Genomic DNA, 17,954 nt, shown 5'->3' on the forward strand with positions numbered 1-17,954 from the left:
GAGAGCGGGACCTCTTCTGATCCTTCTTCCTATTCTTCTCCTTTTCCTTGCACGGAGCTGCCCGTTCTTCAATGCGCTGATTCGCACCATGTGACCTCGACCGAGAGATCACGTAGCTTCAACCTTGCCTTGTGGACGAAAGTGAATATATTTGCCACCCTCTACCGAAGGGCTTTCGGATGCATGGACTGGCACGACCCACAGTCCTGGTTGTGGTGGTCCTCGCCTAAGCAGTATAAATAGACCTGGTGCGAATCCCAGACCGAAACCTTCCGGCCGCAATCTACACCAGGCTTAAATCCAAATGATTTTGACGGAGTAGGCATGACTTCGGAGAAAACTTGAACATGTTCCCGATTAGCGAACAGAGTGGGTGGAAAAAAGGAACCGAGGTCATGGGGTGCACCGCCATGATATATACTGGCCCCAACGTCATAGCCAGCGCAGGGTGCATAAAGACGTCAGGTGAAGCAGACGTGGTGCCAGGCTCTGCCCCCTGGTGGCGGAAAAGTTTCGAGAGAACAGCTGTGCTGCGATGAGGCATCTGTGGGAGGAACGAAACCATTAAATATAGGGTTCTGCTGCACCACTCTCTTAAGAGAGGTAGTAATGTTGCACAATTTACTTAAATTGGGGACTGGGTAGATTTTCACTGGTAGCCTGCCAGTGCCTCCAAAACAAAGTGAGTTAAGCAAGGGAGTGACGCTTAAAAGTACCTCACTACTGAAATTTAGCCCAGGGTCTCAAAATACAACCCGACTAACACTTGGTAAAGGTAGTGGAAAAAGGAGATAATCACGCAGGCCGAGGATGGATGGGCAGAGATGAAAATGACAGCCCAATATTTCCCACATTTCCCACAATTCTGAACCGACAAAATTTACAGCCTGATTCATGGAATTATTTCCACAAAAAACACAAATTTGCGCGCCTTTCTGCCTGAAAATCCCTGTTTGAAGTATGGGGATTTTCAGGCAGAAAGGCACGCAAATCTGCATTTTTCACGCAAATAATTCCATGAATCAGGCAGTTAGTTGGAATAATTGGTGCAGAGTGGAAGAAATATCACCATTAAAGGCATGGCAAAGTAGGCAAGTTTATGTGTGTAAACCTTACTATGGTGTTGTGTCACTGATAACCTAATTTCAGTGTTCAGGTAAATTAGAAGAGAAGCACAGGGTTGCAAATTGAATGGTACACTCAAAGTCTTAACATGCTGTGGCTTGAAAACATGTGTTTTCACGCAAACTGTAGCTAAGGTTTTAGGAGTGAAACAGAACAAGAGGTATTATATGTGCAGCCACCTACATCTCCCTATGCTCCAAACATAAGTACTTTAGACAGAAAAAGGGAACCTTACCTCTGGAGGTCTCGGATGTGCAGAGAACACTGCATTGTCCCCAGGACCACATACTCCTGAGTGATGCACAAGTCTGTCACCTGTTCTTCCAGAGGGACTGAGGACAAGTGTTTGCCGTTCACAGAGTAAAGGTGCAGGGCATATTTATCCTGCAGAAAATCAGAAAGGGAAAAGCTGAAATAAGTTAGGTGGAACTAGTGTAGGGCTTTGTCCAATCCCCTTTCAGATAACATTTGCAGTATGTCTCAGTAGTCATGCACAGTCCACAAAGAAACACACCGGGTATAGAGATGCTAGGAAACAACCAAAAGCTTAAGACAAACAAGGTGAACTCCCAAAAGACAAAAACCTTGCACTTTATTTAGAAGGGGGTCTGCTGCTCTTTGAAATCAACCTGATGTGTGCTATTCCCACTGCACAAGAGTAGACCTGTCAATATGGTTATGCCTGAATGACAGCATTTTACGAGCATGACATCAGCGCACACGCAAAAGGGAGGTGGAGGTTGCCAGACAGGAAGTGTTTCTTAACTGAGGTTGCCTCGTAGGAGCAGCACAGGTCACTATGGGCTTGATAAAGTGCAAACCCCCACAAGCCTTTACCAAGCATTCTCATTAAGACAAAAACATTGTATATTAATTTGCTTTGGTCTTGGGAAATTGACCAATGTGCGTATGTCTGAAGAAGCCTTCATGGCCAAAAATCTGATTTGCATCTCCAAACTCGCTCAATAATTGAGTCTCCACTCTAAACCCTCTATCAGCCACATCCAGCATCAACAACGGAGGTAGTCTTTTCAAATTGGGACTCCATCAATGAATACTCAGCATTTTCATGCACCTTCTCCTTAACTTAGTTTTATGAGCACATTTCATATTTGTTGCACTGCCACATAACATTGTAACTAAAGAAATGCCCTTATTCAGAAAGGCAAACCCATAACTTCATGCTCCTATTTAGCCACTCAGTTAATGCCTCACTGGCCGGTTCCATTTATATGTATTCATAAGGATCAGACTTTCACCTTAGGGTTTCTCGGTGCTTGTCACAGGTTGGACATTTGGGACCAAGAAGTATGCCAAGACCAGATGCGCAAAGATCAACAATTATTTAGGAACTGTGTACAGTGGTGGGACAACTTAAACATAAATATGATCCTTCACAAAGAAATATAGAAACGTAGAATGGCCTTCTTCCACAACTGTGTCTTGCAGGAGCTTTCCCAATCTTAGGCTGAGTGGTCAGGCTTTCTAATCCTCTGAGAGCTATGTGCAGGCTTTTCCGGTGTCCTGTACCCTGAGACTAGACCAGTCGTTGATGTTCTGCAGGACTCTCAGGGCTCTCAGAGATGGTGTTAGGGTTAGCCAGGAGGAATCACTACTAGCCTTCCATTGTGACTCTTTTCTTCCCACCTGCTCTCTCAACTGTCACTAGGCTCCCTGACCCCCGCTGGAACTTCCTCCCATCTGTTAAACCTGACTAGAGCCCGACTTGGCCCTCCGGAAACTCCTACTTCTAGCTGATGTGAGAAACCTGAAGGTGTCTCACCCGCTAGTCCTTGGGGTTCTGTCATCCAGGTGGCCAGGACACGGCCATCGGCATTGGATCCAGTTCCTAGGGGTGGACCCGTGTGGGAGGATCACATGGATGCGTGGTTTTAGGGGAGTGGAAGTGGGACACCGAAGAGTGAGACGACACGGTATCCCCTTCCTTATAATACTTTTTCCCCATCCTACCAGGTAGGATACCTAGAAACTCAACCCACCCCCTTTTCCGACACAAACACTTTCTCACGGACAGTTGATCATGAGCGACAATGGACTAACACGAGAGCTGTATACTGGACATGTCCCAACACAAGGGTCAGGCAGAGTCAGGCAATTATTGATAATTACACACACCTGACTTCCATCAAACATCCCCAAACGGATAAAAGGCGGAGCACAAAAGCACACTCTGTGCAAGTCAAAACGCACAAGAAAGCAGCAATTCCGAGATGGCAGTTTAAACCCAGGAGAAAGGCGGCGAGACCGGAGAGGACGATAAATTATAAGTTACTTACCGTAGTGACTAGCATACTCTTAGTCCCCTTTCCTCCATACTGCATGGGCGTCCCTTCGAGGGGGCGGGAGACGGAACCTTTTTCACCTTTAAATTTAGAGGCGCATGGGGTGCTGCCCTAGGAGCATGCGCTGCCCTGACTCCGCCCTCCGGCGCCACACCTCCGTCCCCATTGACGCGTCGACAATAGATTTAACATTGCCTAATGACACCAGTATTATTAGGGTGGGTGGATGGTGGGACGTATGGAGGAGAGGGGACTAAGAGTACGTTAGTTACTACAGTGAGTAACTTATAATTACTCTTACGTCCCGTCCCTCCATACTGCATGGGCGATTACAACTGAATGTAGCCCCAGGGTGGAAACGAGGTCCTCCTTAAGCAAATAGGTTCCTGAGAACCGCCTGTCCGAAAGCCGCATCCGATCTAGAGCCGGCATCTAAACAGTAAGCTTGCAGAAAGCAGAGGGAGTGGCCGCCCTGCTTATGACTTGCCAAGGGACATGGCGCTGAAATGCGATGGCCGTTCCCTTGGCACTACCTGTGTGGGCGTGCATGTTGGCCCGGAAGCGGGATGTGCTGGCCCTCATAAGCTTCCTTGATGGGTGAGACCATCCAGTGGGATATGGAGGCCTTGGAGGTCTGATAGCCTGGTCTTGAGCCTCCAAACGTGACAAACAAGCCCTTGGTCCTGTCCAAGTAGAATTTCAGGGCACGCCTGACATCCAGGCAGTGCAGCAATCTCTATGCCTCGTCCTTAGGATCGGCAAAGAACGTAGGAAGGACTATTTCCTCGTTCAAGTGGAAAGCAGACGGCACCTTGTGCAGAATTGCTGGGTGTGTCCGCAGGACTACTTTGTCCCTGTGAAAGGTTATATATTATTCCAAGGCGACCAGCGCCTGGATTTCGCTGACTCTATGAGTCGAGGTGAGGCCGACTAGTAAGGCCGTCTTGATGGTGACGTCCGACTAGACCAGTCGTTGATGTTCTGCAGGACTCTCAGGGCTCTCAGATGGTTTTAGGGTCAGCCAGGAGGAATCACTACTAGCCTTCCTTTATGACTCTTTTCTTCCCAGCCTGATGTCTGCGGACGCAATTGGCTCAAACGGTTTGTGCGCCAGGGCGCCCAAGACTATGTTGAGGTCCCACACGGGGTGCAGCCTCTTGACAGGCGAGTAGAACATTGCAAGCCCCGTCAAATGTTTCTTGATGATAGGATTGGAGGAGGAGAAGATCCCCTCCTCCAAGTTCCTGTAAGCCCTGATTGCTGCAAGGTATGTACGGCAGGTGTCCACCTGCACACCAGAGTGGGCGAGGTAACCTGAGAGGGAGAGCACGTTGTCCGAAGTACATGCCAGGCGGTCGATTTCCTTGTAGTCTGCCCAGTGGCAGAATCTGGTCCATTTGCTTTTATACTGGGCCCTGGTAGCCTTGCTCCTTGTGACCTGTGTGATTTCCAGATTAGCCTGGGAGAGGATGAGGTGCCAAAGCGTTACCTGCTCAGGTACCACGCTGTGACGGCTAGTTTCTCTGGCACTGGGTGGAGGACCCTGCCCCCTGCTGTGCCAGAAGATGTGCTGGGCCTGTCGGGAGGTGAATCAGTGGCATCTCCAAGAGCCTGAGCAGCTCCGAAAACCATGGCCTGGTCGGCCACCATGGAGCTATTAGAATGATGTTGACCTGGTGAGACTCCTTGATCTTGTAAATCACCCTGTGAATCAGCTGTGTGGGCAGGAAGGCGTAAGCCTTCATGCCATTCCACTGAAGCTGAAATGCGTCGCCCAGGGAGCCGGGGCCCTGTTCCTACCAGGAGGCGAACTGAGGGCACTTCTTGTTGTGCCAGGTGGCAAAGAGATCCATCTTGGGATGACCCCACCTGTTGAAGATCTCCTGAATAACTAGGTTGTTTAGCTGCCACTCGTAATTGTCTGCTCCTAACCTGCTGAGCCCGTCCGCCTCCAGGTTTGACTCCCCCGGGTGGTGGACTGCCGTGAGGTAGATGTCGTTTTCCAAGGCCGACTCCCACATGCTGATTGCCAGTCTGCACAGAGGAGGGGATCTGGTGCCTCCCTGCATGTTGACCTAGTACATGCTGGTCGAGTTGTCTGTCTGGATGAGGACAACCTTGCCCCTGAGAAGTGGTAGGAATGCTCTGAGCGCTAGCCAGATGGCGTTCCGCTCTAACCAATTGATGTGGTATTCCTGCTCCTGTCGAGTTCCAGGTGCCGTGGATCGAGAGGTCGTCCACGGTGGCTCCCCAGCCCTCGAGCAAGGAGTCTGTGGCGATGGTGGCCTGCGGGGTGGGCGGTCGAAAGGGCTTGCCCGTCCACAGGTTGCAGTCCCTGAACCACCATGTTAGGTCTGGGTGAAGAGATGGAGGAACGTTGATCATCTCGGATTGAGAGCCCCGCTCCTGGTTCCATGAGGCTGCGAAGTGCAGCTGAATCCTCCTCATCCTCAATCTCGTCTGTGGGACGGCTAACAGGACTGCCGCCAAGAGACACATGAGATGCTGATACCACCATGCGAGGAGGTCACCTCTCTGCTGAGGAAGTGGGTTGAGGCCTTCTTGATGGCCAAGATCCAGCACAACGCTCAGGCCCGTCTGGTTCTTCTTCTGAATGGCGAAAATCCTGGAGTAAAAGCCCAAGCCTCGCTGGGAGGCTGGGACTTCCTCCACTGCCTGGCTCTCTACGAGCAACCGGATCTCCGCCAGAAGAGTTGCTGTCCCAACTTGAGGGAGTGGAGGGGAGAAGGGAGGAGAGGCTGGCATGGGAAGGCGGTACCCCGTGGATACTACGGAGAGGATCCAGGGGTCAGTGAAATTCTGGTGCCAGAAATGTGCATGGAGAGCAAGCCTGCCCCCGCACTGGAGACATGTGGACCCGAAGGGGCGTGTCATGCCTTCTTTCCCTCGGAGGCTGTCCCGAAGGAGGGGGACTTGAAAACGCCCTTACTCCCCCCCCCTTCTTTGTTGCTTGCGCCGGTTCTGAGATGGAGAACGGTCCAGCTGCCTGGATCTCGTTTCCTGGAAGCCACGGAAACCTCCATACGTACGCACCCTGTCAGAGCGCTGCTGTGACTGGGTGTACGACTTGGGTGTGGTCTTTGTCAAGATGGATAAAGACTTGGCGTTTGTGAGCTGTTTTTATTCTTGTCCAGATCTTTGTCCGTGGTGGAGTGGAAGAGGTCTCCCCCCCCCCTCCAACAGTAGATCTAATATGCGTTCCTGGACATCCGGGTTGAATTTCGTCGCCCGGAGCCAGGCTGTCCTTCTCATGACCGTGGTGATACAGATGGCACGGCCAGAGGTGTCAATATGGGCCACGGTGGATTCCATGAGGTCCTGAGCAACCAGATTGGCCTCAGCCAGCCCCGCCTTAAAACGTGATTGGCTCTGCGTAGGGAGTTCCGGGAGAAGTCTGCAATTTCCCGCCATAACCTTTGGTTAGTGGCAGCCAGCATGGCACTGGCCTGACGAAGATACAATGATGCGTTGGAATAGAGTTTCTTCCTGTACACCTCCAAGATCTTCTCCTCCTTGCCTAGCAGCACTGCAGAGGAAGAGGCTGAGGACGACTGAGGCTTGGAGTATAGTGATGACGCAGCAATAACCGAGGAGTGCGGCTGAGGATCGGCCGAGAGCAAGAGTATATTCCCCTCCATCTGCCTGTACTTGGCGTCCAGGCATCGTTTGACCGGCTGGACAGAGTGGGGCTTGAGCCAACCCTTCTTGGTCAGGGAGACTACATCGGCTTGCAGAGGTATCCCCGTTTTGGCAGAGGGGCATCGCGTGAGGACTTCAGCCAGAACCCCCTCTGCCGGCTGCTCGACCTCGGGTTTGGGTAGGCCTAGGTACTACGCCAGCCCAGCAAGACGTTAGTGGAAGGCCCTGGCTGAGGATGGTGTGTCCGGATCCTCCTCCTCATCCGTATCCTGCGTATCAGGGATTCCTGCGGAGGTGGAGGAGTAGCTGGAGCTGGAGGCTGGGGTACAGTGACCGTGGCCGGAGGCTAAGGAGGAAGCAGAGGCTGGCACGGAATCGCCTGACGAGTCGGCTGGGGAGCCAGAGGCAGCGGCAGTGCCGGGGTGGAGGCACCGGCGGAGGCGCTTGTGGTGCCGCTAGCATCGTAGGGAGGACTTCCCTGATGGCATCCTCGAAGATAACCCGCATCCGAGGTGACTTCATGAGCCCCAGGAACCTCTCGAAGAACCCCTCTTCACTGGCCGGAGAGGTGGTAGGGGGTACTGACGAGGTAGCCGAGAGCTGATGTAGCCACTGAACACCCTGCCCGTATGGACACAGTGGAAAGCTGCCCTGTGCATAAGAAGGATAGGCTGTAGGTCACGTACCTGCTTGAGGCCAGTCCCACCTTGACACTCTTTCTTCGCCGAACTCCTGGAATGGCGTCAGGCGGGTGCCTCTGTCTGGTGCGGCAGCCATCTTGTCGAGATGCCTGCCACGTGCCTGTGACGTGTTGCTCGGCTCACTGGGCCCAGCCTCCTCCAAGACTCTTGCGTGTGGATCACAAGGCCTGCCCTGCTCCTTGGGCCTAGGCCCGGTAGGTGTGACACCCTCGACTCGGGGGTTGGTAGAGCTGCGTTTAGGCGCCTCCTCAGATGGATTGCCGGTACTAGGGTGTAGCCCCTTGGCCATATTGCCGGTATAAGGGCAGATCCCCTCGGATGACAATCAGGTACAAGAACCTTCCGGTCCCTCAACACTGCCACCAGGAGGATCCATGGATCCCTCGGCCCAAAGGCCGGTAGCTGGAGCAGCCTCGGTGCACATGCTGGTACAAGGACCTGAACGGTCCCTCCCGCGTGGGAGAGTCCTTGGGAAGGAGTCTCCTTTGCGTGGTGCAATGGAAAATAGCTGCCCTCCCTCGGGCCTGGCTCAGTGTTTCACGAAGTTCTTGCGGGCCTCTGGAGGCGACTTCTGGGAGAGCTTCCTCCACCTGGCTAGTCTGTTCTTCAGCGCTTTCGATGACAGCAAGCCACATGCTGTACAAGCCTGCCAACAGTGGTCTGGGCCAAGGCAACGTAGGCAGAGGGTCTGAAGTTGGGAAGAGCCCGTTGCAGGATGGGCACCTGCTGAACCCTGTGGAAGTCGACATGCGCCGGGGAGGAGCGTGGCGCCTGAGGACAGAGTAGCTGAATGATAAAAAGACAAAGAAGTAGTATCCATGCGTGAAAAGACATGGCCGAAGCCATAACCAGGAGCGCTGGTGAATTCGGCCCGTTCCCGTCGATTCAGAAAAGGGGACTGAGGTGTGGCGCCGGAGGACGGTGTCAGGGTAGTGCATACTCCCAGGGCCGCACCCCTGCGCGCCTCTAAATTTAAAGGGGAAGAAGGTTTGTTCTGGTAAAAAAGGTTCTGCCTCGTGTCCCTTGGAAGGGACGCCCATGCAGTATGGAGGAAAGATGACGGACGTATGAGTAGGAGGAAATAACCCTTACCCTTTTCAATAAAGGACCGTGACTTTCAAAAAGCCCCAAGGAAAAGAAACATAAGACCGGGAATTGCAGCTGGCGGACTGTGTAGTGGGTCAAAGGTACATGGGCCCTCCCGCATTGATAGGCAAGGCGGGGAGAAGCGATTGCTACCGTGGTACTGTCCTGGACTTCGACAGCAAAGCAACGCCAGCGAGTTCAGCACAGCCGGTGAGTTGGAGAAACTGATAACAGACCACACTGTGTTATGCTCAAGGTTGCAAGCGACAACATTGTATGAAGAAAGAGAACTTGTATACAATTGAAATGTATGAAACCAAATAGGTACCAGATACAGAGTGGTCCGGCGTCACATGTGTGCTCACTCGAAGGTCTCTGTTTGGTACCTTCCTGAGCGGGTAAGAGTTATTGAACTGTGAAATTGAAGTGGTCCTGCAGCTAGTTCAGTTGAATCCAGTGCACATTAGAAAGTCTTTCATTGTCTCTAAACTGAAATTGGTCTGTGCCCGGCTGAGGGGAACTAATTGTAGAAAAAGGGGTCTGAGCCCAGAAGAAGGGGATCCTGCATGAACAGTACCACACCCGAGAAGATATTGCTGTGGCAAATGTGAACCCGACTGAGGGATGCCTACAAATTAAAGCTGGTCTGAACCTGACTGAGGAAAGCTAATTATGAAAATAGGATCTGAGCCCGGCTGAGGGGGATCCAAGTTGAAGAGTTAATAGCCCGACTTGAATATTTGAAAAGGAAAAGGTTTTTGTTGTGTCTGGCACATCAGGCCCTCTGAAGTAAGAGACTTGGAACGAAAGAGACTTAGGCGCAGAAGGCCTTGATGTCAGTAAAAGGAACTATGATCTTGTGCCGAAGAAGCTCAAGCTTTTGCTGTGCTTGAGTGACCTGCCTTGTCCCGTGCTAAAAACGCAGGGAAGGGATGCCTACGGCCTAAACATCCTGATTTATCCTTTTGTGAACACTTCTTTCTTTTTGTGAACATGATCCAACACTATTTGTAGCATAGTGGTAAGACTTGCCAATAGCTTTTTTTTTATTTTTTAGTATAGGCCCCTTTTGTCTGTCTTACTTTGATACCATGCCTTCCTTACACTGACTTGCCCCTCTCCACAATATCTTAAAAAATTCCAATCTCTTATCTCTATTGCCTTCTACTTTCTCTTCCAATACACGTCAACCCCTGGACAATCTGCTTCACTCTGCTCATCTGAAGACATATCTGGCTGACCCCCTCCTCCTGCTGATTTGTTACTGTCTCCTTACTACTTACTGCCTTGCCTGTTGTTGCTGCTTTCTACTCTACTCCGGGTCTTACTTCCTCCTGCCTTTCCTCTGCTACTACAGACTTCTACTCCACTCCTGGTTTTTGCTCCTATCTCCTTTATCCCGTTCCTACCACTGCCTTTCACTCTGTTACTGATTTTACTTTCCCTCCTTTCTTTCCCTTTAAATCTAACCACTTTGTCTTCTGTAGAGATCACCACCTCCTCTCCCCTGCTGCACTTCTCCAGCTCCCCTCTGCAGCACACTCCAGTCACCAAAGTCTCTGCAACACATCTTCTCTCCAGCCATCTTCCCTCTCCAGCCTTCTCCAAACAGGAATCCTTTGCTCCTGTCAGCCACCAGACTGGCTTAGGATTGGCTTGTCTATCTCACTTCCTGATAGTTAGACTGAGGCTGAAGGGGATGTGTCCATTTTTTTAAGAACCCTCGTGGACATTTTGAAACTTTGTGTGCAGGGAGAAGCTAAACAGGCTGCTTGCGTGGAGGATATTGTGCTCTGCTGCTATTGGGAAGGCAAGTGTCTTATGGTGACTGCAGAGGGTTTAGGTTTCCCCCAGGTTCACTCTGTCCTTTAAGGGTTTTACTATGGCCTCCCCGTCCATGTAGGGAACATTTATTTTTCCTGATGCATTCTAGGTTTTCTGGTTGGGAGAGAAGGGCATTGTGGTAGATCTAGTCCATCTAAAGGTGGTTTGGCTGCATAGGTTTGATGTTTAGGCCCTGTGGCAGGCTTTCTTGTGTCTTTCCTGTCTTAAGTGACAGGACTGGGTATTGTGATGAATCTGGACTATTTGTCTCTTCTTCCCAGAGGGAGGCCACCCCCTTTGAGTCTAGGGATGTGAGCCCGCTAAGCAAGAACACCCTCCCTCGGGGTCTGTGCAAGTGGGACGTCACTGGAAGTGACTACCTTCATGGGGACAAGGACTCCCATTCTGACAGGGAACTCCCAGTCCAACACATGTTATCAGCATGTATGGAAACTGAAAAGACCTATTACTCCTGTTTTGAAACCACCAAACAGTGACAGTTCTATCACTTTGCCTTCAGGTAATGCTGGATCTAGCCTGAACGCCATGGTCAAAGAGCATCAACAGAACCCCCTACTTGTAATTCACTGAATAGTGTTGTTTTCTCAACCACTTTGGCTTCATCTTGAGCATCATAGTCAAAGAAGAGCACACCCTTTTTGTTTGTGAGCACTTATATAAAACCAAGAGGAACTTTGAATCAGAGAGAGACTTGTGCCGAGGGAGGAACACCACTAAGCAGAGGCGAGTCTCTATATTGCTGACGTCCTGGAGTGGCAGAGCCACAGTGGGCCGTGGAGCCTGTGGCAGCAAGGAGGGCGAGTGAATCGCTAGCCGAACGCCTGGGGGCTGGTGTCCTACCCGACCGGGAAGCCAAGGTCAGAGGAGAGGCAGAGACAGAGACACAATTGTCTCACCTGGTGGTGCAACCATAAAGAAGCTGTGGTAGGCCGGCAGTCCTGCAGCGGACGCGAGACCAGACCGCATGAGGGAGCCTGGGTCCCCGAGCTCCTCACACATTGGACCAGAACTACCAAGCCAAGTAGCAACAGGGAGAACCAACGAATTTATGGGAGCCTGAGAAACTGAAATGAGAATATACTGTTACAAGGTATGAACATTGTGTGTAACAGCTGCAAAAGCTAAGGTTACGGGAGTCTGAGAAACTCAAATATGCAAATACCATATGAAAGGGGGAGTGATAAAGATACGAACATTATGAATAAGAGCTGGGAAAGCCATCAAGGCTACGGTAGCCTGAGAAACCTGAATGTGCAAATACCCTATGAAAAGGGGAATTGAGAAAGAAAGATGGACACTTTGAATTAAGGCTGAGAAAGCAACAAAAGGTACAGAACTCTGATAAAACAGAGTGAAGAGCCACCCTATCTGAAACAATTTGGATATAAGAAAACCTGTATGAGGATCACAGGATTTTGGGGAGAACCCAACACCTCTACGGTAGAGACAGTTTCTTTGGTAAATGGAAAAACTAGAACCCTAACTTGATACAAAGAATGTTCTGTGGTGCCAAAAAGGAATTTTTGAAAGCCTGAACAAACCGAATATAATTGGACCATGCAGACACCCTGGTGAGGCTATCGTGCAAAGCCTTCCATTCCACTTTTAGTTAGATGTTTTTTTCTAAAGTGGCAGCGCCCATTAGTTGGATAGGATTCAGACGGAAGAACTTTATTTTTGACTTTAAAGCACACAGTAGCTTTTATTTTGTTAGGTAGGGAACTTCCCTCATAGCTGCAGGGCTGGTTAGGCGTTTCGACTTTATTGTGTTTAATTTCATTTAGAACTTTTCACAAGCATAACAGTTTACTTTACTTTACATTCACCCAAAGAAACAATCATCTGAATTATATCACAATTTCAATAAAAGCATTAAAAGTATTCAATCATATAACCAAATTCAAAAAGGTCTAAATATATATATAAAAAACATATGTAAAACTTTAAACTTTATGTTTCATTGACATACACCCATCAAATCAATTTCCTTAACTTGTTAGTAATAACGTTCTTTTCATTTATTTAGGCATCTTCATAATCGTGTCCTTTGCTTTAAGTCAAGTATCTCACAACATGTGTCCATAATCGATAAAGTGCTATGTGCATAGAGGTTGAGTCAGTGTTTAGGCAGAATTTCCAGAATTCTTGAGATTTAATCGCTTCGTAGTGAAAAACAAATTTGCACAAAGTACACATTTAAAGTGATCCAAGTTTGATAAACTCTGTAAACACGCGTTTGGATGTTTCTAACTTGTTGGGCATCTTACATATGCGACAATATCTGAGCTCACCAGCCAAATTCAACTGAGGGCCGCATGTTTCCAATAAAGATAGCTGGTTTGTGCAGAGTAGGCACCTCAGCTTTCGTACTGCTGGGTCCGGGCACTGGGTCTGGAGTAAATAAAGCTGTGAATTCTTATAGCAGCGTATTACAGGAATGATGCCCCCGTAGTTGTATAGCTTCGATAGATATAAATAGTTATTACTCCATTCCCATCTATCAAGCCTTCTTTTAAAGACATCCTTCAGGGTTTCATAGATATTCCGCCATTCAAAATGTGGGGTCCAAATGATGCTCTCAGAGTTCAGCGTTCAAGTCATTGAAACTCCTGCCACTAACAACTGACTCATGGTTTTTGTCAATTTTTGTCAATAATGGCCATTTATGGGAAGCTCTAGATTTCATATAGAGTTCCTCTCTTTTTTTCAGGACTTGTCCTGTCAATGAAATTAAGCCTAACTCTAGACGGAGATATTCCATGGAGGTGGATGTGGACAGTCCCAGGAATCTACGCCAGAAGAATTCTTCTAGTTTATTCAGGAAACCAAAATCCTTCATTGACAGAACAACAAGTCCATAAAGTATTGTGGGGCAAAAACATTGTTTGTATAGGATTAAGATACCTTCAAGTGAGTAGCCCACCTACATACAAGTGTAGGTCTGGTCGAGCATGACCAAGTCGTCGGCACTGCAATGGTTCACGTTTGGCAAATATTCGGGGGAAAATTAGCTTTCTTTCCCAGCCGTGTTGGTCGGACAACTAAATATAAGTGGAATAAAGGGGAACCAGCACACAACATTGGTTGACTCCCCCGTTTGCTACCACCAGGCCAGAAAATAGGCCCTTGTTGTCTAAACAGAATTTAGGCATAGTATTACTGTCAGGGTTTTTCAAATAAAGTGTATGTTAGTTTTATATTGGGTGGTGTGTTTGGGCTGGAGAATGAATTGGCAGTGAATGTTTGTATGCAATTCATGTTTTCATGGGAGTTGGGCCTTAACTACCTTGTTTAGAGTGTGGACACCTGCCCAAACCAAGATGGAGGAGCTAATCATTGATCCGATTGTCTGAGGAATTCCCAAAGGCAGTTGGAAAACATTCTCAACTGCCTTTCATTGTCTATGTTCCAGCTGAGTAGGTCAGGAACAAGGAGGCTCCAGGAATTGAGGCCTATGCATTTGGCCTTGTCAAGAAATTTGCCAGAACAAGAACTGCTTCCTACATGAATGTCGAATGTCCTGAGGTTTCTATGAAACTGTCTTCAATTTCAGAAGCTAAGTGAACTCTTAAAAATATTACACGTCAATTTTCAGTAAAAAGTAAACTTTCTGTTTTATTAAATCAGAAGTTAACCCTGTTATTTTCAAAATAAGGAAACGTGTAAATATGTTGGTTCTTTATTATTTTCCTAATTACACAAATAGTAACTGACTTGGCGCTTTGCTTTTGCGCTCCGCGGTATGTTATTTGACAGAATGCACTGTTTAAGTTATTCCATTAAGGCTAACAGAGCGGGTGAGGCGTTTGCTTCTCTTCCGGAGCAACGATATTGACAGACGGAATTAGCTACTCCGTCCCTCATTCGCAGGCCAAACGCTTGTTTTGTTGTCACTCGAGTGTACATATTAATGTTTTGGTTTCCGTAACCGCGGCCTTCTTTTCTTTCCTTTGCCGCTCGGAAACTAGTGAGAGAGAGGTAGCAGAAGATATCTCAATGTGAATTTCATTCGCTTCCATGCGCGAACGACATTGAGCAAGCCAGCCTCCTTCTCATGCGGCAGCATAGCATTTTAGGAGTTGGCTTACAGACGCTGCTTGTTCTCAAAGCAAAGTAGTCAGTTTCTTCCTTTTTAAAAGCAAACATAGAAACTGTATGCTGTGTTACTCTCCTCACCGTACTGCTCATTTCAGGAGCCAGAATACCGATGTTGCTTGGACTCCCCTGTCAGCAACTAGTCAATTTCATTTTTTCTTTTGCTTTCTTTTTTCCCCTTGCAGGAAGCGCAGTGACTTTACTTATGAGCCAGAGGAGACAGGAGAGCGTGGCAGGGAGCGGGCTACTGCAATTCTTCCAGTCAAACTAATGAATTCAGGAGGCCATTATCATTTAACCATGTGTGGGCAAGGTTGGTCCTGAAAACACAAACTTAAATTGCACTGAGCAGGAGGGATCTTGTGATTGCAAAAACTCTTTGGACTCAAGTTAGTTCTGTCCATAGACAGGTACTTTAACCAGATTAAGAAGAGTTGTTTAAAGGCATGGACCTATTGGTTATTTTTGAGTGAAAGTAAAATGACAACAAGGTCAGTGTTCAGGAAGAAAATATAAAAACTCTTCCAGTTCATCGCCTGAAGAGAAAACATTGTTCATCCTCTAAGCAATCAACAGAGGAATAACAGGTATATGCATAATTAATTTTTGACATGAGTGATAAGGCAGGAAATGGTAGTTTGTAAATTAACTGTTAATCTCTCTTTCCTTACTACAGATAATCCTGTGGGCACATAATGAATCTGTTTCTTCTCTTATTTTATCCACTTCCCCTTTCCCCCACGGGTGTTATGCTCCAGGTGTAATTTAGATAGTTGAGTGCTCCATGAGGGTGCGTCAGTGTTCAGCAGCTCCTGCGGATCTTCAATCAAGACTCAGCCTGGCATTTACTAAGCAATGAAATAATCATATTCAATAGCCAATTTGGGCATCCGAGATTTCTCAATTTTCTCCAAAGAATGGTGTGGTTTACTTGGTCAAACGCTGATCGAAAGTCTACACAGGTTACATATGGAGAGGGACCTCTTCTATGCCGGGGCTCATGTGGAAGAGTGCCAAGCAGTCTTCTGTTGCGTGTCGTCGCCGAACCAGGACAAACCCAGTTTGAAAGGGATATAAAATGTTGTTCCTCTCAACCCAATTTTGCAGCTCCTTTAATATAAAGGACGCAAACAATTTCCCAGTGAGGTCCAGCATGGACAGCAGTCTTTAATTCTCTGAGATTGTTCTGATCTCCCTTTTCGTACACCGGGATCAATACAGACTCTTGAGAATGACTTCTAATCATCAGAGTGCTCCTTCTCGTTCCCAACAGTATTTTGCAAGGTTTTCTCTCTTCCCCAGCCCATAATTACCCTTCGCAGATCCAGTCCGGGTTTTATTTCTGAGGGGCATTGTGAGAAATGTATTTTTTTCAATGCTGGCTTATCAAGCACCCAGCTCCCCAAACCTCCTCGCTCATGGTCACTAGACGAATGTCCCGCCATGGGATTTCATCACAGTGCAACAGCAAGAAAAGGCGCTTCCTTCCGGCACGTAGAATAAACAGATCCAGCGGTTATCATGTTACCCTTTGAACAGCCATTTCTTTCCCGGCTTTTGAAAATGTAGCAAGCTCATTAGTTGATCTTATTGCTAGTGGTAGTAGGCACCACGATTCCGCTGCCTGGTATCAGAACCCGTCCCCAAAGCCTGCCTCTTTTAGATCAATGAATTTGAAGTAATTTGCTTTTTCACGTTTCACCCCTTGCAAAATATAAATCAATTTGAATTTACGAGTAAGAAACAGAGGTTTCTATACAAGCCTTCTGGGCTAAGCAGATGGCCTGGACTAGACTCCTAGCAGTCTGCAAGACCCAAGCAGAATGCATTACTAAGGACAAGTCTTGACAAAACAAGGCTGTTCACCAATAGGACTGGGTCACTGAATTAGAAAAAATGTAAAATCCTATATTCAAGCCTTAGCTGAAAAAGCCTGCTTTTGCTACAGCTGAGGTTGGTGATGGTAAAGTGAAGTTGGCACCAATTTACACCCAGGTTTCATGCTCTTTGGATAGGCTTTGGATGCAGACCTATGAATGAGAGCCAGAGAGAGGAAGTCGAGACGTGTGATTTGTCTTTTGATAAAAGCAACCCCAACCTTGTTGCCATTTAGCTTCAGGTGATTTATATGCATCACTGATCCACAGCCATCATACAAGCTTTAATATCTTCGATCTTGTGTGTTTTATTGATTTAATTGAAGAATTATTGGGGTATTAGCTGCGTCATAGTAAAATTGAAAGCCACAGTACTACACAAGTTCAGCTAGCAGGGAAAGATATAAATTAAAGAACCATGAAAGTGCAGAGCTCTGTGGCACTCCACAGGTCAAAAGGAGCTTGCTTGACTCAAAGGTGCATGTACAGACCAATGATCGAGACCTTCTTTGCAAGTATGGCCTTAACCATTCAAACACAGAATCCGGATAGCTGACCTGAGAGAGCTGATGGGGAAATAGTTTATGATGCACCTGTCTGTGCAACTACATTGAGTGCCACTGTCCTATTGCAAAAACAATGTTTATTCACTCCTTCAGTCATAATCACCCATTTACTCATTCTCCCATTCAGCACCCTTTCACCTTCATCCCAGCTCAACACAAAACAACATACTGAAACTAGAGCTTTTTTCCACTTTCCGGGACTCACCTTGAGGGAAGACCGGCCTTCAATGGTGGTTTGGGCCACAATCTGTCCCTCCAGACCAACCACCAGATTGGAGATGGTCATTGGTAGCGTGCTTTCACATGGAGGCCTTAGAGATTTCATGAACTGACCCCGGCGTAAGGTGTGAACAATAATGGTGCCATCCTGGGAAAGAACATAAGATGTAAATGAAATGAAGAATAGGAAGCTTCATTCTGGAAACCAAGGGCCCTACCATGCTACAAGAGTAAATTGCATGCTAGACCCATCCATTCAGCATTTGTGGTAATAATGCTATACAATAATTTGATTCTGACATATAATTCAAACATTTCCTTCAACCTCATCTTTGGGCGCAATCCAACAAAAAAAGTATAAAGTACCCCAAGAATGTTCACACAGTCGGATTAAACATAGACAAGCCCAGCAGGTTCTACGTCATTTCCTAATGAACGTAACTGAAGAGCAAGAAGGAAGAAGACAAGAAAACACCT

At 47.8% G+C, this 17,954-nt stretch overlaps 1 protein-coding gene across 4 annotated transcripts in view; it reads right to left on the bottom strand.

Moving 5' to 3' along the window:
* Nucleotides 1-17,954, bottom strand: part of NBEAL2 (neurobeachin like 2) — a 1,179,347-nt gene that overhangs the window by 36,666 nt on the left and 1,124,727 nt on the right. For all 4 annotated transcript variants that reach the window (XM_069645798.1, XM_069645800.1, XM_069645799.1 and 1 more), the window contains 2 exons: nt 17,464-17,625; nt 1,361-1,509 (listed from right to left, as the gene is read on the bottom strand). In XM_069645798.1, the coding sequence (XP_069501899.1) occupies nt 1,361-1,509; nt 17,464-17,625 (311 nt within the window). The remainder of the gene's footprint in view (nt 1-1,360; nt 1,510-17,463; nt 17,626-17,954) is intronic.

Source organism: Ambystoma mexicanum, chromosome 2p (genome assembly GCF_040938575.1).
Source record: "Ambystoma mexicanum isolate Mex_15411 chromosome 2p, UKY_AmexF1_1, whole genome shotgun sequence".
Taxonomy (NCBI): domain Eukaryota; kingdom Metazoa; phylum Chordata; class Amphibia; order Caudata; family Ambystomatidae; genus Ambystoma; species Ambystoma mexicanum.